This window comes from Passer montanus, unplaced genomic scaffold (assembly GCF_014805655.1).
Source record: "Passer montanus isolate IOZ18808 unplaced genomic scaffold, ASM1480565v1 scaffold19, whole genome shotgun sequence".
Taxonomy (NCBI): Eukaryota; Metazoa; Chordata; class Aves; order Passeriformes; family Passeridae; genus Passer; species Passer montanus.
The window spans coordinates 5,411,507-5,434,825 of NW_024366480.1; the positions used below are offsets into that span (position 1 = coordinate 5,411,507).

Consider the following 23,319-nt stretch of genomic DNA (forward strand, 5'->3'; position numbering starts at 1 on the left):
ATGTTTTTCTTTGATTAATTGACCAAAATGTAAAGGATGATCTAAGTAATCAGAAAGAGATGACTGAATTTAATTATGAAATGGAAAAGAGATCCTATATGTATTTATGAAGGAATTCTAAATAAGACTGTAATTAAGACATCAAATATGACTCATATTGGATAAGGTACACTATTTTCACAACGCAGTATTCTCAAAAGTATTCCTTACAACTGCTTAAATATAGATTCAAAATTAAGAACTTCTAAAGAAAAAAGACATTATAAAATAATGCCTTGATTGTATGATTTAAAGCTAATATATTATGTGATATTGACATAAACTGGCTTTGTATGAAAAATTTAAAACATCCTTTAGCTTTATTAAGAAAGTTGGATTCTGCTCATGATAATGAAATCAGAGGTACAATTGCAAGTTGTTAAGTAGTTCATAGAGGTAAATATTATATATGTCATAAGTAGTTTTTTATATATTTATTTTCTTTTTATATATGTGCTAAATAAATTAAAAAATTATGTGATAATTGATTGTTCAATTTAAAAAGGAAATCTCTGCTTGAAACCCGCATGTTTCATGAAATACTGTAATGTAGAAATAACAAGTAGTAGTTCCTTATTTATTTATTCCATTTTACAAAATAAAGACATAGACATAAAAATTGTCTGTTCTACTTAGACTAATATCCTCTCATTAAGCAAAAAAAAACCCAAAAACTTTGCTCAAATGATTATAGTAGTTGAGAAAGGAAAAGAAGTCTCATGTTTGCTAGAAAATATCTAACGAGGTGAAAATGTTTAAGGCTTACTCGCTCACTCTCTGGATCCATTATTTTTTATATTGTAGGCAAGAATTCTCCTTAGCCCCAGTTTTGTCTACACAACCAGTGCCTGTGGAGTCCATGTGGACCTGTCTAACAGTTTTTTTTTGCAAAGCCTAGTAACAGTCAGTGCTAAACATAAGGATTTTGACAAGAGTTCCTGAAGAACTCAAAATTATGACCTTGGCGAAATCTTTACAATCTTTCTACTCTGAAACAAAAAGTCATCCATCTGCCCACTTTTAGTGGTGATAATAGATAGTAAAAAAAGATTAATGTTAGTATAGTTACCATGCAGGCTGCTGAAAGAAGAGGAATTCTCCAGTGATCTTCAAACAGGAGTATTAGTGCAGAACTCTGGTTACTTTTTTGGCATGACAAATTCACTAAATCAGAGCTCTGAGCTGCTGTTTATGGTTGTCAGGAAGTATACATTTCATTGTGGGCTGAGGTATAGCTCTGTCTGTAGTAGTCCTTACAAGAATGAGCATCTCCAGACATTCTGCTTATACTTATTTGTTTCATGGCTCTCAACAGGAAATTCATATCTTTATTCTTGCTTGCATCTTCTTTGCTTGTTAGTCTGAAACAGATCCTTTCTGGCAAAGCTCCTCTTCCACCCTTCCCTCCATGACATTCCATTAATCTTCTAGCTCACTGGATGATTTCATAGAATCATCATTATTTCATTGTGAGGAAAAACACTCAGTTTCTTTCCTATCAAATGCCCACTGAGCTTTTACTAATTTGAGAGTACTTGTAAAAGTACATCTTTATTTCCTGAACTTTTAGATTCAGTTTGGCATACCAGTAATTGTCGAACTTGCACAGTGATGCTTTATGAATCTTCCTAGGGAAAAATCTGTTCTTAAAATTGTGTTTTCTCTGCAGCATCTCTTGTTTACTAAGCAAAGCATTCTTTTGAGCCAGAGTTGCCTCTGGGTATTTTCTACCTTCAAAAATTTCAGCCATCCTTTTGGCTTTAATGCAGATCAATATATTTGATCATGTATAAAAATATGTAAAAGGTAAAACCACTGAAAAAGAGATTTAAAAAAGAAACATAGATTAGGGCAGCCTGAATACTTCTGTAATTTCCTGGCCTTTATATCCTACAAGCTTTTTCATTTGACAGCCTTTTCTTGTAGTTGTTCAAGCATATTAGATAGCAGCTGAAGCAGAAAGCAATAGTAGTTTGATTTAGCAACCCTCAGTGCTCAGGATTTTTTAGAGGTGTGTTTAACAACATTCAAAACTGGCCTCAGCTATGCCAAAGACATCACCACCTCAGGGCAGTTTCAGCATCTACATAAGCTAAAGTCCAATAAAAACATTACTGCAAGTTTTGGTTTTTTTTAATAAACTGAGATTTTTTTTTTCAAACAACAGATCCCACTGGTATATCTTTGGTTTCAGAACAATGTGAGAAAGAAAAGTAGTATAGAATTAAAAAATAATAAACATAATAAACATCTATCTAGGCTAAAAATTATAATGAGCAACAGAAGAAAAAAAATTGCCTGGCCAGCTGTCTCTAAAAGCCAGTGATGTTTGAGTAGGTTGTGGTGGTAAAAATCAGCTGTAGGGCAGATGGTCTCTCCCAGTGGCACAAGTTTTATCTCTTTTCATGAGATTCGTGAAGTAACCCTTATATAACAAAGACATAACTGTCGCATAGGATTTAAAGCTTCAAATATTCTCTGTTTCTAAATCTAAATTATGACTGAAGATATGTTTTGCCTTTATGTCCTGTATATAAAACTACATTAGAATTGCATAGTTGAGCAAACAGTCAAACATTCATGAGACAGGTCTATAGAAAGTGCAACAATAATATTATCTAGAATTTCTTAACTGATTCTCTTATCAGGGGGAATAAGAGTAGTTGTTCTTATACATGATTACTTTTCTAATTTTTAGTGAAGTTGAGATCTAATAGAAACAGATGAAATCTAGTAAGCTGAATTTATATCCTTAATTTATATAACTTATACTAACTTCAAATACATTTGAGGTGCCTTGAGGAAGAGCTTTCACTTATACACATGAAGGAAAGATCTAAGTACCTCAATACCTGCAGTGAGTGATTAACCCAAATAAAAGACACCTAAGCCCATTAACTCTATTTGAAACTAAGGCTGCTCCAGAGGGTGAGTTGATTCCCAGGGGAGGCACCTTCTCCTTAGGCTACAAAGGACCAATCATACCCATTATTCTGTGATTCTGTGAAACATGAGTGCCAGCTAGAGGTACTGAATACCTGCATCCTCACTTCTCAGAATGCAACACCAGCAGTCAGCTTTTATATACTGTTTGTGAAGGAAGATTATAGGAAGATTATTCCAGAAATAGGACACATGCTGGTTTAATACTGTTTAGACTGAAGAGGTTGAACCTGTGTATCAAAATAGTTCCTTTATCATCAAGCTATGCCACATCCCATTCTTTGGAGTACGAAGTCTCATGTGAAGCTGAGATACACTTTGGCTGGGAATAGAAGTGTGTGGTGTTATGAAAGCATGCTTCAGTTTAGCATAGCAGGTTCCAGACCTGACACCCTACATGAGTATTGCTCTTGTATTTGACCACTACTGGTTAAAAACCAGAAAGAATGAAACTGGGGTCAGACCCACATCTCTGTTTCCTTCAATCTTCTGAGTGCAGAAGAGTTCCTGTTTCCTGCAGTCTGTGACATTTATCCCTACCTGGCAGCCAGTCTGCAGCAGATGCACCCCTCTGTGAATAACAGACCATCTCAGTGCATCTCAGTATCAGGATGCACTGAATTCAGATGCCTGTTGGCCTGAATGTAGGTCACAGCAGAAGCTTAATAAAGCGTTAGGTGCATGTCTGGCTGCTGAAGGAGCCCAGGGAAGGAAAGTATATGAGCATGTGTGTGGTTAATTGGTCTCCAGGACTTCAGTGCAAAGTGGGAAAGTATTCAGGATGCACCACTTTCTAAGCGAATCTTAGGTGCCTACATCCTAAGTAATCTAGACAGACAAAATCCCATTCAAGAAGGTTTTGTTCAGGTGTTAGTCTTGACATTAGCATCAGCCAGCATGACTTTTTATATAGCTTATCTTATGTGTTGTTAGTTTAGCTTTTCCTTTCCTTGATTTAGAATTGCTTTGTTGGCTTTGTTGAAGTTTCTTAGATGTTCTAAACTTATTAAAGCGTGTGTGTGTGTGTGTGTGTAAAATCTTGCTAGATTTTTTGTTCATTCCAGTCTCTCTTTCAACATATTTTGTGCCAGTTAGCATGGCTAGTTCTTTTGTCACCTCATAGCATTTCTCTCATTCATTCTACTTTTGCCCTTCTCTTAATCTCCGGTCCCTGACATTAGTGGTTCCGTCCTTCCCGTGTTTCACCAAGAAGTATCTTGTCTATTTTACTTTCACTGTAATTATAAAGCAGCTTTTTATTTTTCCCTTCTTCCTTCTTCTAATCCCATAAGAATGCAATCCCATTCTCCCCTGTGTGGCCTTCTTTGACCATTCTCTCACAGTTTCTTCCTTTTCTCTCCTTGCATCCCAGTCAAATGACTGCTTGGGTTACAAGTACCTGTGCTGTGCATTGGAGTGCTAGCAGTGTGAATAGAGGAGAGAGAGAGAGCTTTCTGGCCTTCATTCTGACTCCTGGCTTTTCCTGTAACAAGGCAAATCAAAGAACATTAGATGGAAACTATGCCCATTAAGTTAAAGTTTTTCCAATATTTTATTTCAGAACATCAAGGGAAAAGTAGAAGGTGCAAGTCAATGTGAATTTTGAGCTCTTGATCCAAACTACAGTTAAAGCATCTCAATGAAGTGGTGTCAGATGATTTCAGTTTTTGCTTAAGTAGTTCTCTAAATATTTTGACTGAAGTTTTCATGTAAAAATTTGGTCTGAAACAAATATATTTAGCTTGCATATGAACACACAATTCTGGTTGTATTTTTGATGCCTATATCTAGATGATTTCACATTCATCAGTCACAGTTTGTGATAGTGTCTGTATCACAAATATATTTAATTCTCCTTAAGCAAGCATAATTTTCCACAAAAAGCAAATGAAGAAGATTGTCTTCAGTGCTATTCCCCTTGTGATGTGGGACTAGCCAAATCTGCCTTTTGCTTCAGGACTCCCAAGGAAACCTGCGGGTGGATACATTTAGTGCCAAAGAACATTTAAGTTGAGTTGCACTTCAGAGGTCATTAAAGCTGTACTGTTGGTACAAAGCTTTCTGCTTTTGATCTGTAGCTGGATGGAGATAGCTAGAAGTCCAGATAATTCTCAATGTAGAAAAAATGATGTCAAAGCCCCTGGCTTGCAAGAATGTAGGAATGACATCTAAAATTCACACACAGATGAGTAGCCACAGGGCCCTTTAACTATTAGTACCAGAAACCTTTAAAGTTTATAGCAGGGACAATGACAGGGTAATGGAGGACAAATATCCCATTTTTAATATCCATTCCAATGGTTGTGGCTACAGGAATTGCAAGATCTGAAGCAGTGAAGGAAGTACACTGCCACCAATAATTGAGTTGGCATGTCTTAGTGTAATCTCACTTAGCAAAGTATTAGGAATGGCAGAGAGCTAAATCAGCCTCTTCTTTATGGGTTAAAAGTCTTTAGAATTACAATACAACCATTCTTTAGGAGACTGAAATATTGGAGATGAGGAGCTATGATAGTAGATGAAAACCCTGTCTCTGAAATTAAGTGAGATGGTTTCTACAGAAAGTGCACCTTCCCCACTTTATGTCTACCTTAGCTAGGGTATATTCATGCCTAAAGGTGTATTGTCTGGTTAGGTGTGCAGCTGGGCATTATCCTCTCTGATTCCCTTAAGTTCGGGCAAGGTCACTGTTTTCTTTAAATGTCCTAGTTTGTCCTGTCTCAGGCAAAGTCCTCATGAAGAGATCCTCCTCAGTGAGCTGCCGCTAGTGACACTGCAGTGCTACCACCATGTAGTGGCTCCCTGGCCGTTTGGAAGGCTGTGTTTTGCCCTAACTGCACCATTTCCCCCTTCTGCAGTGACTGCTCTGAAGCAGTGATATCCCTTTCTTGGCTGATGTACTTGCAGTCATAGAATTCAAACTGAAGTAGCTAAATAGCAGCTTGTAAAGACTGTAGTGAACAAGGATAGCAAATCAAGCCTTAGACTGATTAATAACAATTTCTGCAAATGAATAATAGTGTTTTTTTATCTTGTCACTGAGTTGGACTATGAAGAGGGTTGGATTACTGAGCCTTCCTCTCAGTATTTATGGAGGACTTATATGATTTCAGAATAAGTGTATATATGTTGAAAAATATTATGGGATGTGAAATATTTACAGGTTTATCCCATAGTCTCTTTAGCACAACAGCAGATGAAAAATTATTAATTCATTGTGCATAAACTCCTCAGAGATGTATATATATGAATATCATACATTAGTAATGAAAGTAATACAATACAAGGGAGAATAATCCTAACCAGGGCACCATGTGAAAAACAGTTAGTGTGAAGTAAGGTACTTATAGTACAGGGTTTTAGAAAAAGGGTAACTCCTGGTATATACTGAAGCTATTACAATATTAACTTATTTTTATTCTTTGTTATAAATGAAAAGTAGAATATAATATTTTCTGTTTAAGTAGCCAATATAAATAGAAGCTCATGAACAAAATTATTTTAAAGACTTAATATACAACTTCATTGTAGAAATGAGTTCACTAATTAATATTTTCTTCCTACAGATAAAACTGTGGTATGACAAGGTTGGTCATCAGTTAATAGTGACCATACTGGGAGCAAAGGATCTTCCTTCAAGGGAAGATGGGAGGCCAAGGAATCCTTATGTTAAAATTTACTTTCTTCCAGACAGAAGGTAGGGTGAACGCAAAGACAAGGAATATTTAAATTAATCTGATACTCAGGTGACATGCACAGCTGAGTTTATCAGCCATACTTACATGGAAAAAAGGTTGAGCTCTTGTGTTGAACATGGTGTGTAACAGCAAGGTGGCTTTGAACACTAAGTACAAACTTGCTTTCCCTGGTTATATTATAAAATACTGAATAGAAAAGGAAAGGTAAACATATGTCTTTGCATGGGGATCTGTTATTTGCAAAGAATGTTATTAGTGTATTATAATGCCTTTATTTCCTATGCCAGTTTTTCTTCTATAGAGCAAAGAAGATGCTACATGGTCAGGCTGATAAACTTCTGGACTGATGAGTCCAGCAGTTTGGTTTACCCCACCTTTATACAATAAAGCAGTAACAGGTTTGGCATCTGAAACCCACACATTCCCTAAAGCGCAGGACTCATGTTAATCTGGATGGTATCATATATGCACTTAGGAAAAATTAAACTGGACCGCTATTCCTGAAAAGCTCCTTCACTTCTTAGTCCATGGTTTTCTGTGTTTACATTTAGGTGTTAGGAAGAACAGCAGAAGAGATAGTGTGTTTTCCAGTTCATTTTTTTTTAAATTCATGTTTCCTCAGATTGTGTCAGCAGGGGAACGTGTTTACCTTTATTTTATCAACCAAATAATTCAAAGCTTTAATGTCACTCAAAATAATAGATCAGTGGATTGCTGAATCTGTAGAACAGAATGTAAGTTGTATTTTTAGATCCTTTGCTTTTCCCAATAGCTAAACTGGGAAGATGCTAGCTAAACTGGGAAGATGCTAGCTATCTCCATTACCATTTGGCTTCAGCAGGAATAAAGCTATTTTGTGTTTTGGAAGACTTTTCCAAGTTGCTTTTCCACTTTCATTGTATACCATATGTTGACAAGCAAATTTTCTGTGACTACCTAATTTGCTGTGTCATTGATGATTAAAAGGTTTTGGATAGATTTTCTCAGGCTCACCAGTATTTGAACAGTTGGTTTAGATCCCTAGTTTATTCAAATTGCTGCAGTGTGTTTGTAGCTGCTGAAGCTGTGCTAAACTGAGAATCAGGTCTGCTTCAATTATCTTACCTTCTTTTACAATAGTAATGAGTAATTAATAGGCTAAAAAAGTGTGTTCACAATGTTTTGCAATGCAAATTGTGATAACTAAAAATATATTAACATTAAATTTTATTAATCTATATTTTTCCCCATTTATGAGAAGTATTCAGAAATTTTCTTTGGTTGTTTTATGTGTTTATGATCAGCAATTTGTCTTACAGACTTGTGGGTTTTTTTCTGATGTGGAAATTCATTTTTCTTTCCTTAGATTTAAAAGCTAAGTAAGCAACAGTATATTTCTTGTGTAGTAGAAAGAAACATGCTGGAGGTAAAATACACTTAAGGAAGTCAAGCATTTAATTAGATGAAGATGCTGAATTCTCTTTGAATTAAGAAATTTAAGTGAAAAATGTTGTACAATATAACTTATTTCAGTTCACAAGGGTAAACAAATCTTTAGTATGCTAGAAATAATTTATGTTTTTTTTAACAGTGTGTCTAAAAATATTATTACTTAGGTAATTTTTTGATACAACTTCCAAGTAATAGTTCACAAATACAATGACTTTATTACAATTGCAAGTATTAACGAATGGACTACATCTGCATTGCCTATTAAAAAATCCTTATAAATTAGTATGGCAGCTGCATTATGCAGCAATCAGCAGGTTTAAAATAAGCATTGTTATGAGGACTCTTGTCAGTATTCTCAGTAGGAAGAGTGTGGGTGTTTTCCAGCGAAAATTGTTTCAATCAGAAAATATTAATTCTTTCAAGCAGAAATATTCTGCAAAAACATTGCTTTCAACAACGCCCTGGAGGCAGAGCCAAGGCTGCCAGGGTATCCTTGCCTGGCGACCTCACCTCACAGTGGAGGTGCACCTTCAGCCTGAGGGATTCATTGGAGTGTCCAGAGGATTTGGGAAGCAGTTTTGAGAACGCTGTTTGTTCCAGTGTTGCTGGAAAAGAACATGTAACTCATTTTTGGGGCTTCTGGTTTCCCAGGTGGATAAGGAGACTTTAGCCAGGGAAATCCTGCACTGCCCCAGCTCCCTGACCATTCCTCCGTGTGGGCCAGCTGCTCCTTCCTGCTCTGCAGTTGGAAGGAGCCGCTGTAGGACTGGAACTTGAGTGAACCAGCTGGATCAGGTTTTGAAATGCAGGTGTTTGCTATGCCCAGTGTTATCTGTAGAGATGATCTACTGTCAGACTGTGCCTTGTGGAAATCCCATTTATGGAAGTGCATTTTACTTTATAAAATGCTGCTTGCAAAATAAAGGAGAATACACCCAAAATCATAATAAAACATTTGTAGGTTTTGGGAAACATCTTAAAATTGGAATTGGCACATAAAATTGAAATTACCTAACCTTAGCTTTTAATATGAACTTATGAATTGTCCTCAATATATGCACTGACCATTGTAATAAAGGAAAATTTGTGATGTAGACTGTAGTACCCATGATTCTACAAACTGAACTGCTGATTTATGACTTCCTATTTTCCATTATATACTTAATGCAGTTTAATGGTGTTTTGAACATATTTAATATTTAACTGTTTTTTTCAGTGATAAAAATAAAAGAAGAACAAAAACAGTAAAGAAAACATTGGAACCTAAGTGGAATCAGACATTTATTTATTCTCCAGTTCATCGGAGAGAGTTTAGAGAACGAATGTTAGAAATCACTCTTTGGGACCAAGCACGAGTTCGAGAGGAAGAAAGTGAATTTTTAGGAGAGGTATACAAGTATTGGTAGTTGCTGTAGAAATATGGTTGCTCTCTCATACTCATGTATAGATACTTGTTTTTGAAAAAATTACTAACTGTGCAAAGCAAAGCTGGATTTATTGTTTTATTTTTTCTTTCACTTAACAAACAGTGATCTCACACATATCATATAATCCTGATATGAGATTCTTTCTGTGTTTTGTCTGTTTTAGTAACAGCATGAATGCGGTTTCTTAATTTCTAATTGTTCATTAAAATCCATATTATCCATAGTCATATTTTACTAAAACTTTGGAATGTTGCTCGTTTACTTATTTGAAAGCTGTAAAGGCTCTCATAAAGTAATAAGGGTTTTGTGAATGATTCTTTGGGTAATTTAGTGTTCTAAAAGGCACAGAAGATTCTTTCATATTTAAGCAAGGTTTTTATATAACTTCATACAAAGTCCTTAGCAGTGTAAGAATAATAGAATAACATTTATATCTATTTTAAAATATTCTGTCATGCAATGCTTTCCTACTTTTAACCATTCTTTCTTTTTCAGATTCTTATTGAGTTAGAGACAGCATTACTAGATGATGAACCCCACTGGTACAAGCTTCAAACACATGATGTCTCTTCATTGCCACTTCCCCATCCCTCACCATATTTGCCGCGCAGACAGCTCCATGGAGAGAGTCCCACACGGAGGTTACAAAGTAGGTTATTATTAGTTTTTCACACTGTGAATAGTTCATTTGAATTAATGCATAATAAAATCTATTAAATTCTTGCAAATGGAAAGCTGACAGAATTTTTATGTTAATTTGTAGCTGTTATGTATTAGATCATTGTGGTTACTGATGAGAGTCTGACACGCTACAAATGGTATCCACCACTGTGCATTGCACCATTTTTTTCTTATAAGACAACTCAGCTTGAGTAAATTATCTTGGTTTTTGCAATGTGCTCTTTTTATCATGAAGCTCTTTCTTTTGTATTATGCTCATAATTTATTATGAACATAATTTCATTATTTAAGCAAAAGTAGATTTGCAGGACCTCTCTCTTAGTAACCTCTATATAACATCATATGTAGATAAAGTAATACCATGGCCTGTTGTCTTGCTTTGGTATTATTTTATGCGCTTAGATTTAGAAATGGAATTTCTTTAAAAATTCTACTTTGTAGAGCTTGTTATACTTGGTCCATAGTAGTTATCAGTAGATTTTTTGAAACTAGAGTATATAAAATACGGTAATAAAAATAGATAGCTAAGAATAAGACAGCAAAAGGGAAAAATCTACTTCTTCAATACTTCATGGTTTCTCCAGTTTAACTATTCAATACTGCCAGTGATTTAAAGCTCTTCTTCACTGAAGAAAATTTATAAATACCATTTGGCAGTTATTTAAAAAAACCCAACAAACCAAATCAACCACTCAAATTAATAAAACACCCAGAAGACCCACCACCACCACAAAAACCCAACAAAATGAAACAAAAACCCCCAAACAAATAGAAAAACACTAAAACCACAACAACCCCAATGCAATTTTGAAGATTTTCTTGGAGTTTCTTTGAGTCATTGTATGTGAGTGTGTGTGCATGTTTCACACAAACTCACAGAAACTTATGTGTGTAGTCATGAAAACAAGTTTGGATATTTCATATATGCTATGTAGAGCCTTTATTGCATGACCCACTGTATACAAGTATTGCAAGCAGTTGATCTGTTTTGCTTCTGTGCACTTGATGATGAGAAGGATTAAAATGCTCCATATCATAATGTACTGAGATAGACACACTGTCAGGGACTTACACTGCATAACCTTGAAGTTGTAAGATTATACTTGTCCCCAAATGGATAAAATAAGTGATAGTTAAACGGTAAGGAGTTCTATTGCAATTCAATCTTTTTTCAGTCTTCTCATATGCCATGACTGTTATTTAACTAAAGTTTTAAAATTATACTTCTTATATGGTCTATGCAATTTTTTAACACATTTTAAGTTTCCATCTACAACTATTTTTACAGACCAGTTGGACTCTTTGTATGTGAAGTAAGTGAAGTTCTGGTTTTCAGGAAATATTCAGTCCTGCAAACAAACGCTGCTTGTCCATAAGAATTTCTGTCTGTGCAATAAGTAACTGCCATTAAGAATGAATTTATGATTTGTTTAAACAAATTTTTGTGATATTTGAGTAATGATCTTTTGGATTATATTGACTCAAAATTTGAAAGACATTCAGGTCTTTTTATATAGTAATCTTACTATGTACTAATAAATAATAAAAAATAACTAATAAATACTAATACTCATAATGTGAATAACTGAACAATTGTACATGCTTGTCTGTAAATATAGAGAAAAGAACTTAGCAAAACTTCTGTTTTGGTGAAATACTAAGATTTGGTATAGAAGTTCTGCTTTTCAATGGAGATGGTTAGCCTGACTGTTCCCAGAGCATTAGTTTTTCACCCTCTGGTTCTAAAAACTTCAATCAAATAACCAATTTCAGATGTTCACTAATATTGCTGGAGAATTCAGATGTTCCTACACTAAATTACCCCATTTCCTTTTGTACAGAGATAGACACCCAGTAATGAAGGATTTTCTCTAGTGGCCTAGGAATATATTCATGTCTAGAATCCTTGTGTATCATAAATAATTTTCAGTTTAAATAGAGAGTTTTAAATGTACAGAACAAGTTATCCTGGAATTAAAACCCTAGCTTCTGGGTCTGAAAAAGTATACAATTGGAAATTTAGCATCTGATCAGAGCTCAGCTATGGCAGCAGAATCCATTTAGCAGTGGGAAAATACAGTTTTTCTTTTATTGCTGTCACTCCTCTGAAATGAAAATAAAAGTACTTCTTGGTGTCCAAAGAGGTTGTGCAATATCCTACTGAGAGGTCCAGTACTCAACTGAAGAAGGCTGTAAACAATGCAGTGTAAGTTGGCCAGGCCTGAGACAGGCATTGCACCAGATGGGCTCCAAAAATGCTCTTCCCAATCTAAATGTCATCACCAGGGACTGGTGAAGGGCAGACAGCACCTCTTTAGCCTGTTTGCCTTCACTAAGTAAAATATTTATACTATATTAATAACACATAGAAGTCTAGGATTTTTACCTTTTTTGAGGTGTCAAAAGAGTATGAAGTCAATATATTAGTTTCTTGTGTCTGAAGATGTTTTTGTATCTTTCAATAACATTCTTGTATATGATGAAACAGATGTTATACAGCAGGACATTATGACAATGTGAAGAAAATCTCTAGAACAAGGCACATCTAGCATGTTTGTCAATGCTTTTCAAAGCATTTTTTAGAACATGTACTGGGCTGTTATTAAGCAGGCTGATTTCAATTTTTTGGGGGTGCAAAGTCTGAGCAGTTCAGTCCTCCTACCTTTTATTCTTTTTTGCATTGCCTCTATGTATAGAATTAGTGATGAAAGAATTTATATACTCCCAAAAACTGTTAGTGTGAGAAATGACAGGAGGGATATTTTGAATTACAAGGTTGTTTTTTGTTTGTATAAATACACATTACACTTTTAAGCTTTTTTATCTTTATGATTGTCGAGTAGGGATAAACATATTTATTTGAAGACAATACTTAAGTGTTACTCTCTAAATGTAGTTTAAAAGAACCACCTACACTTACCACTTCTATTCTCTTTTTAATATCACTGGATTGCAGTGTTCCTGAAGAAGAGCAGACTGTCAGCCCTGAGGAGTGAAGTTGTATTTACAGATTGCCAGTAGCAAAGTGCAAGCTTCCCACAGAGCCCCATATGCTGGTTTTTTAGGAGCCAGCTTTCAGAGACAGTGGCTTAGTTTCTACATATATTTATCTCTCAATATCTTTGAGTGGGCAGTGTGTTGTGGTACAGACTGATCTAAGTCAGCTGTCCACCTTCTCTTTCCCAGTCCTCTGATCCATACATTCCTTTAACTTCCTAATGATAAAGAATCATTCCCATACTTTCTCCTTTGTGTTTTTTGACAGGCATCTACTTAGAAACTGGAACTAATATAGAACATAGGATTATGACTTACTAGCTCTTTCAGCTAATTATATTTGAGATTTTCATAACCCGATCCAATGAGTGTATTTTAGGCTTTTTCTTATGAGAAATGTGGGGTAATCAGTAAGTCTGTTTTACTTATTGTGCTCAACTTTAAAAGTGAGTTTTTAAAATGACTTCATTTTCTCTAACATTTCCCATAAAATCAGCCATACACCCAGAATTCCAGACAACATTAATTAGAATTACAGCCAAACTGAAGTTCTTTTTATATTGCCTCTGAAAAAGATTGTAACCAGAACATTAAAAATAATTTTAGAGAATATTTAGGAATACCCATTTTTGGTAGGCTCTTTTTCTATCTCACATTAGCTAAGAATCTTATTGGAGAATACATACAAAACTGAATGTGCTTTTGGTGCTGTGTCCATGGTTATTAGGATCTGCAAGTTATTGTTGGTATTTCTATTTGTTGAGAAATGATACAGAAATCAAACAAAGTTAATACCATGGGATTGTGTATCTAAAATTAGTTCTTCCCATGAGCCCAGAATGTAGAGATAGAAATCAAATTGGATATCATGCATTTTTATTCCATCTTTTACAGTTATATCCATGTAATGTGAGCATTTGTGTAGTGTGAGCTGATATTGTTGAACTGAGAAAGAATATGGGGTTATTTTTTGTTTTGGAAAACAACAATATTTTAGTTTTATATTGATGCTGAATTTGTTTAGAAGCAGATTTTGTTTTACTCCAAGGTTTTAATCCAAATACTTTGGATTGAAAAGTAACTGACACTAGTTTTCTAAGTCAGATTCTGCAGCTTTAAAATGAAGCTGTCTGAATTACTGATCTGCAGCCCACAGAGTGTGCAATGTGCAGTGCAGGAAACAGCTAAGTGTGCAAAAGAGAAGAAATGTGAATATAGCAATAAACCCAGACATTTTCAGGTCTCTTGCTGCAGCATAGGTCTGTACAGCTGCAGGTCTCTACAGCTTTTGAATACTGTGAGAATTCACAATATGGTTTGAAAAAAAAAATTATATTTTGAGCATCCTCAGTAAGAGAGAAGTAATAAATGTATAGGAGATAAATTCTGCTGAGAACAAGATAGCAAAGATTTTAGAAATTACAGTGTCTGAAAACCAACATACAGAAGTCAAAAATGTTTTTTTTTCCCAAGATTTGAAGATCAGAAAAAATCAATCAAAATGAAAATAAATGTAAATAGTCTTTAGAGTAGTTTTCCTGTAAATGGAATACAATCGCTTTTAGAATGAAATTCATAAATTACTCCATTCATTGAATTTCATGATTTACCAGGTCCATAAAAAATCTGGAGGAAGAGAAATTACAGTAATGAGAATTTAAACTGTCAGGGCAAAATTTGGCTATGGTTACATTCTAAAAAAATCTGCATATGGTGTGCAGAAAGGTGTATATATAACTTTATTTTTTTCAAATTTTATTCATTCTTTGTATGGGAATAAAGAAAATCTATAATGTGTAAACAAAGTGTTTTGAGTAACATGAAAAATTTTGTCATTTTTTCATTTTTTTACTTTGTACATTTTTCCATCAGACTGTGTTTTCTGCACCTATGCTGAGACCTTAACATGATAAAAATTATTAAATCTGACTAGAAAAATTAAAACTGCTAGACTGAATTAAAAAATAGATAATGCCCTTACTTATTTAGTTTTGAAAAACATTTTCAGATGAACTTGTCATTGCTGAGTGCTGACAATTTTTAGTTTTTGAATGTCCTGTGTCTCTACCATCTGATCAAGGAGGAATGTCATAACTGTTAATTTGATCCCCCTCTTCCATTATTTAAATGGTAAAGCTATCAAGTCTATATTGTAGAACATCAAGATATACATTTCGTAGTACCAAAATCATTAAAGTTTAACAATAATTAATTACAAATGTATCTGAAACTTTAATCTGTGAAATATAAGCCCATGTGAAATGATGGCCAATGAAAATTATTCACTTCCTTGGAGCTCTGTAGAGTCTCACTTTACTGCAGAATCAGGATCTTGCTGTTTCAGCAATTTCCTGTGAGTTTGTTGTGAGTTTGGGAAGTCAGCACCATAATTTTCAGTGAATGTCACTGAACCTGACTTGAGGAAATGGTAATAATGCTGCTCACTAGTAGGTAAGTGAATTGTACTTAATGGACACATGTGTCAGAAACTTTTTTTCCAAATTATAATATGGAGCATTTTATGGTCAGTGGCACAGGCCATGATTAATTTATTATATGAATTTTACCCTAGAGAGACAAAATGACAATTAATTTTCTCTTTCATGCTTCTTCCTTAATTTTTTCTCTTTCTTTGAATGGAGCACAAGCCTTGAGCATGTTATCTTTTTTTGCATGCATTGATATTTTATTCACAGAATATGGATATATATACCAGTATTGTATTTATTGGGCATCTATTATTTATTTATTATATTTTATTGTACATCTATGGTTTATTAAATACTTTAAATAAAAGGTATTTAACATGATACAGGGATGTCTAAAAAGGCCTTCAACTGTCAAAATATTTTTATTTTTCTAATAAAAAAACTCATTTAGGATATTAATTTACTAAATTGTAATTAAACTACAAAAATACTTAAAAACCTGTTTTGAAGCAGTTTAAGAGAATTACTTTATTTTCTGATACTTGATAAAATCATGTTAATAAACTACTGTTCTGTTGTGTAATGAAGTTCGTGAAGTTTTCAGATGGTTTTTTAACTTCCTTTCTGTGCAGTGACCATATAGAAACAAATATTGCTTTCCTAGTCCTCAATCCCATTATAATCTCACTAACTTTATATTCTTGTGCTCTTCAAGAAGATCTGTGCTTTTGAAGATCTATCCAGCAGTTAAATTCAGAAAGTCCATAAGTTTTAACTGCATGAATAATTTCCAGACTGTGTTAATAGGTTTTTTTTTTGGTGGGCATGTGGCACGCTTCCACCTTTGGTGTTTAGGTAACACCTGTAAACCAGGCAAAGTCTCTAAACTGCGTTTTTCATAATTTTCTAGCCAGATGATTGTAATTTTTTAATGAAGTTCATAACCAGAAGAGATTAGTATTAAGGAATACAAATATTGGAGAAGTTACACAATAAATCACATCTAAAAGGTTTTAAGTGATGCTGAAAAAGCCCCTGTAATTCACTTTGAAATTAAATTGCTTAATGGAATTCTGGGTCTGAGACATAAAAATGTATTACATTTATCAAGAAACCAAAGTTGAAAATATAGAGTGCTAGAAACTGGAAGTAGTAGGTGATTTAGTAATATGATCCACATATTCAAATAGTTAGTACCTGGATGTCAGAAAAAGTGTGACTTGCCAGAAGGCACTTAGTCATCCAGTGAATCCATTAACAGCACCATTTGGCAAGAAATGGAAATTTTCTCTAACACTGTCATATCATATCATCTGAGGTGCATCATTTACTTACAGACTGGCACTCTTATTTGTTTAATATGGTGTCTATGAGCTTTTCAACTACAAGGAATAAAAATATTCACAAAATCTTGCTAATGACAAGGTATTATTAATGTTATGCTGGCTTCCTGCCTTCTTTGTATTATGACATCTTTTGGAAGTCATATTTCAAAATCTATGAATGTAATTAACATTTCCTGTTTCCAGAATTGTCCAGATATCCACATCCTATTCTTTGGTTCAGTTTAGAAAACTTGGTATGATTGTTTGGAAAGCTAAAATACATAAACCAGTCAGACTTAAGGAATGCAAACAAGAAATCAGGTATTGCAAGTATTTAATCATTGAGCTCATATCAGGATTCTAAAATTGAGTGGTAACAACAGTATGTAATTAAGATTCTCATGTATGTACGTGTTTGCCAGGTCAAGACCTAGCAGGAGGGAGAAGATTGGCACATCATTTCAGAGTCTGTTAAATTTAAAGTAGGATTGAAAGCTACATCTTGGGAAAGTTCTGCTAGTGCTGCAGTGCCAACAGAAATGTGCAATATTTTTAAGGGTAGCAGCTCATATTGTATGCCTAGAAGAATACACATTTTGCCCTTAAAAAGTTAAACACTGATAGCAAAATGTGCAACTGTATTTCAAAATCGGAAATTACTGAAATTGCACTAGATCTCTGTGGCTGTTGATCCAGAAGTGATTGGTATTTTTGTGGTTTAATTTCTCTTAGCTGCTTGAGTTTTATAATTTTGAAGGAGTGTGGCCTACACTATCAAATTCTTCCATCTCTGGCAGCAATTATAAAAATGTTTAAGGTTCTAATCATCCCTGTTACATGTGATAGTTCATGTATTTTTCCCTGACACTACTTCATTTCAATATTTTTTTTCCAGATAAAGGCTTATATTCATATAATTCAGGTAAATTTTCAGCATGCCAGAAATGCTTATTGCTTCCATATATGTGCAAAATTTAATTTGATATTTTATTGGTGTGCTTGTGCTACCTATTGTGCAGATACTAAATTGCATAAAAGTTCTTTGGCTTTTCTTGTCTGCTTTTCAGTAATAAGACATTTGTTGGCTTTCTTTCTCTATTCTAAATGTCTCAGTATTGGTATTGGAGCAATGTTGCAACACCATACTTGCTTTGCTTGCCTTTATTTTAGGTAGAGCTATGGTAGGAAAACTGTAGTGAGCCTTATTAACTATACTAGGAAAATGCTATCTAGCTTTAACTGGATTAAAAGAAGTGCTATTACATTACAGCTATTTGAGAACTAGTGTAAGTATTTTTAGAATACAGACATGGGGTAAGTGAAGTACTGGCAAAATCAGTATTTACACTGATATGTATTTTTACAGTTTCTTGTTGATATAAATCCTCATTACAAATCCAGCTCTATCTGAGGAGTTTGCCTTAATTAAATATAAGTAAATTAATAATATTCAGTTTTTACCAACTTAAATTTTGTAGTGCATTTCATTTGGGACATTTTGCAGTTTTTGCAGTTTTAATTATTGGAATCTCTTTGAGAATTGGTTCAACTAATTATCTTTTAGTTATGTTTAAAAAGGAAACTCACATTGTTATGAAAATAGATCCATACCATCATGGAGGGAAACAAAACCCCCTTAGGGCAGAACTTTCTTGAGAGAAGTACTAATAAAATCCATTTCCCATTACATCTAATGTCAGTCTCCCATATTTCTTCTTCTCCTTTCTCTCCTGAAATAATCCCACATTCTTCTCATGCTTTACAATATCTTCACAAGGGGAGAGACCAAATTTGGTGTGGCATCTGTGAGCCTGCATACACATGGATTAGCTGCAAATTTTAGCTGGATAAAGTTTGTTTTTGATTAAGGACTTCCAATTTGTCTCTTCTATCCAGAAGTTTTATCTCTCTCTTATCTTTCTCATCTGTCCTATTCTAACCATTTTCAAAGACCTGTAGGTATTTAATAGAATTTGTTATTTATACTCCTCTGTCAGTGTAGCTGTAGTTTGTTGAAAGCCTCTAAACCCCACAATTATGTGCAGGATGATAAAGTGACAGACTGACATGGAGACAGCAGGACTGCATGAGAAATTAGCTCACACTAAGGACCCTTGGGCACAGGCTGGATGAATATCAGAGAGCAAATTCTTAAAACAGTTGTTATGAGACTCTTTTGGGGGTGCTTATATGTCAGCTCTGAACACAGAAGAAATACAGGCAATGCTAAGTGACTTTAAGTGGTTGTGAAGGCCTTCTGTGAGCTCCAGGGAAGGAGGTGCAAGCATGCTTCACCAGCCTTGGTTGCCCCAGGGAGTCCACAAAACCTTGTAAAAGCTTCCTGCATTGTAAGAGACAGGATTGGGAGCCTGGTCTGCTTTCTTTTTCCTTTTTTATTTTTTCCAAGAAAAGCACAGGATTCCTGAGGCATAAATTTGGCACTTTCTTTTGTATTTAGGCTGATGCACACTAATTTTATTTCTCATTCTATCCCCTGTCCTAGTTCATTTTGATAACTGTGTTGGTTGGTCATATGTACTTTAGTAGAGCTTTGAAACTCCTATCTTAGTCTTCTCTTGAGGTCTATCATAAATGTCTGCAGGGAAAGTATTAAGCACAGAAGGTATTTTGTATTATTTCCTCTGCATATTAATGAAATTAGGACGAAAAGCTGTGTGCCAACTTCTGTTGTCATATGGAAGGCAGAAGGTTTTTTGGAACCCTCCACAGGTTTTGGTTGCTTTGTAAGAAAATGTTTTTATTTGCATATTGTTTCAATCATCTGGGAGAGTTCCAATTATTTAGAATGTTGTTATGGAGGGAAATGTGATTCTGGTGAAATAGAATCGAATATTCCAGTTGGCAGGGACCTACCACAATCATCGAGTCCAAGAGCCCAATCATTCAGTGCTGACCAAAAGCTAAATATGCTATTAAATACATCGTCCAAATGCTTTTTAAGCATGGACAGGTTTGGGAAAACCAAAGAATATTCTGTAAACATTTTTTCAATTGTGCCCGTATGATTTTTATTTAGAAGTTGTTAAAGCTTTCCATGGCCACCAACACTGCATCCCATGAAAAATTTACAAAAAAATAACTATTTCACTAATGAAAATGAATGAAACACCTCATTTTTTTCTTTACATTACTTCATCCCTGAGGATGAAAAATGGAAGTTTTTATACTAAGAAACTACTGTATTATAAATTCCTTTTCCATGTAATAGAAAGTAAAAATGCAAATAGTAAGAAATTAAATAATTAAATAGAAAGTACTTGCTAAATTGAAATTAAAATAATGGTCCTAATGGTTTTTAGGTGACAGGATTTCTCCCCAACCCTGAAAGTGCTGTGAACTTCCAGTTCTGCTGTGCACGTGTTCTCACAGAGCTGTCATGAGACCAGCTGGGTGAGGTGGTAGCCTGAGCAGCATTGCAGGGAAGGAGTGGAGAGGTGTGGAAGGGCAGGAGGATGCTGAACTTTGGCAAGTTCTGATGGGGAGCTTTTCCAGTGTCCCCAATATAAACTCTCCCCTGAAAAGTTTTATTGATAGCTTAAGGCTGTTAAACCCAAACTTGCTAAATGGAATTAAAAAAATAAATTTATTTCCCTGGGGCTATGCTGAATTAAGGCATTTTTGAGGATTACAGTAGCATGGGATCTATTTTGCCTTCAGTCCATAACTGTAATAATTTTTAATTTGGGTGGAAGGGATTTGAAAGTCTGTATTTACCATCTATTACTGCTGGGTTATCAGACAAAAGGTGAATAATACCTCCAAAAAACATTTATAAATAAACTACTTCTAGTGAATGGCATCAAAGAAAAAGTTAACTACAGGCAAACCATTGGCACCAATGCATTCATTTAATGTATACAGTATCCTGGAATATAAGATTTTTACTGAATTCTGAATTTATGTAAGAATGGACTTAAACTCCTTGCTCTTGATTTTTGGACCATATTTTATAATGTAAATGTCAAAGAGTTTAAGATATTAACTAAATACTAAATAACAGTTTCATTCACAATATTAATTTGCAATAATTTGTGAGAGTCTTCAAGTGTCCCATTTCACAGACAAGATATGAATTGTTGTTTCTCTTTTTTGTAATCAGTGGTCCAAATTACTTAATGAAGTACTACTTTGAAAGACATGGCTAAGGTGGGACATGTCTAAATCTTCACATTTACATTGTCAATAGATTAAAAAGAAAAGTACCATCTAAAATTAATATAAAGCAGGTGAAATTACTCTTGCAAAAACTCCAAGAAATATTAAACTAATCTGCTAGCAATTATACTGACATTAGAAATACTTGCTTCAATAAAAGGTTTTGACCTGTGCACTTTCTAGTTTGTTCCATTTCTGAAGTTAATGGAAGATGTTTTAAATATGTATAATATGATTTCTTTGCAGAAATTATGTATTCCAGGCAGCAGTTCTTGACATTACACATTTAATTGACATAGCTTTGCTTTCCTTTCCCCTTCCTGAAAGAACTGATTGCCAAAGATAAAACCAAATCATTAATTCTGCTTTAAATTTCTTCTGACATCTTTACTATAATTTAAATTTACATTTGTAAGAAGCTGAAAAATATTACTTAAACACTGGTTTTTTTTCAATAGGTTTAAGTCTGTAAAACCAGACATAGCTTAAGTCTGCTTAAAGTTCTGGTTAGCTCTTGTAGCAGCTTGAGGAGATAGAATGGATGATCTGAGCTGAACAAGCTTCATATCTCATTTTACAGATCAAGCTTTCATATTTAAGGATGTCAGGTGTTACAAGAGACTCTCTTCTTTTCAGTAGCAAAGACAGGTTGAGAAATCACTGAAATCTGATTATTCCCTTGCTTTTACTCTTTTTCTACTCCCATCCTTTGGGCAGGTCTCAGTCCTGGCCCATTCACTTTCTCTTGCACTGGCTCTTCCCTGAAGCTCGGATCTCTAGATCCTGGAAGATGATGTGGAGCTGAGGTATTAGGAGATTCTGGAACAGGTGGATGTGTCTTGAGAAGACAGAGAGAGAGAAAGAGAGAGAGAACCCTGTCCTTTATGCCTGTGCTCTGTTGAAGTTTAATCTCTCTTTTCTGCCAGATGTATCCTGTGACTACAACAATATATAATTTTAGCTACACAGCTGGGAAGTGTAGAGCCCACTGTGACAACAGCTGACTATTTTCATCCTCAAAGATGCAAATATCTCCTCCTGAATACAGAATATGATATTCTAAAAATATGTTAAAGCAGATGCACTTAGCTGTAAATATAAACATAAATAAAAAGCAACCTCAGTTGTAATTAATTAGATTCATTCATAAGAATGAATTAGTTGATGAGTAAATGACATCTATTCAAATCATAGTTGATTCAGCCTTTTTACATCTTTCATGATGAAAACCTTTCCAATCAGCCACGTGATGAGCATCAGCAAACTCAATTGCCCTCATCTTCCCATGCCACAATCCCCTCTCTGATAGTTCCTGAGTAACATTCATTGCATCTCTGCACAGCAGCCACAGACCCACTGCAAGATCAGTGTCAGGGCTACCCAAAGACAGAATCCCACTGCTCTGCACTCCCTTTGGGGGCTTCTGCCTTTCAGGTCCCAGCCAAAGCCCAGCCAGCTAGTAGGGCTCTCTTGCTTAGTGCTTGGTCACAAACATTGTCCTCTCTTAATGGACCTGTATTTGAATCAGTGAAGAAAGCAGACTAATCCCTCTTGCTCACTGACACTTGTATCACTACACCATTAGAGGCTTCTCCTGAAAATGGCAACAGGGTGGAATGGATGCTTTCTTTGGGGAAAAAAAAAAAAAGAGAGAGACTGGGTCATTGTAATACTATACTTAAGAAAACAGAGGAAGTTGAAACCTTTTCCTTCATTTCTGCCCTCATCTTCTAGATTTTCTTGAATGCTAATTGTCATCACTCGCTTGTAATTTTTTGTTTTAGAGAAAGACTACTTGTTATTTCTTATACCCTACCCATTGTAGCATAGCTATTTCTAAAATTTTATAATAAATGGAGCTTCCATATGAGAATTGCATGACTTCCTGTGAACTAATTTTGATTTCCTATTTGTGGGGCAAGCATCAACCTTTAGTTCAATTGAATAAAGACAATTAAAATTTCTTTAATGAAATTGCATAATGTATTGGCAGGCTAAATTGTTTTCTAAGAATTAGTACATATCACACTTACACCATTTTTTAGTTGAATGAGTTTTAAACTGAGAAATTTTTATCCTCAAAGAAATAGTCTGCAGTCTAGATTACAAATTCATACACCCACGTTTTAATTGCTGCAGCGACTTCTGACTTCTCATAAAAGGCACAGAAGAA

General features: G+C 34.6%; 1 protein-coding gene across 50 annotated transcripts in view; it reads left to right on the plus strand.

Annotated features, from left to right (window-relative positions):
• Positions 1 to 23,319, plus strand: part of RIMS2 (regulating synaptic membrane exocytosis 2) — a 453,673-nt gene that overhangs the window by 252,373 nt on the left and 177,981 nt on the right. For 26 of the 50 annotated variants that reach the window (XM_039706150.1, XM_039706103.1, XM_039706126.1 and 23 more), the window contains 4 exons: positions 6,549 to 6,679; positions 9,328 to 9,499; positions 10,034 to 10,187; positions 17,866 to 17,892. In XM_039706150.1, coding sequence (XP_039562084.1) covers positions 6,549 to 6,679; positions 9,328 to 9,499; positions 10,034 to 10,187; positions 17,866 to 17,892 — 484 coding nt within the window. The remainder of the gene's footprint in view (positions 1 to 6,548; positions 6,680 to 9,327; positions 9,500 to 10,033; positions 10,188 to 17,865; positions 17,893 to 23,319) is intronic. The other 24 variants (XM_039706156.1, XM_039706153.1, XM_039706152.1 and 21 more) reach the window with 1 other exon arrangement.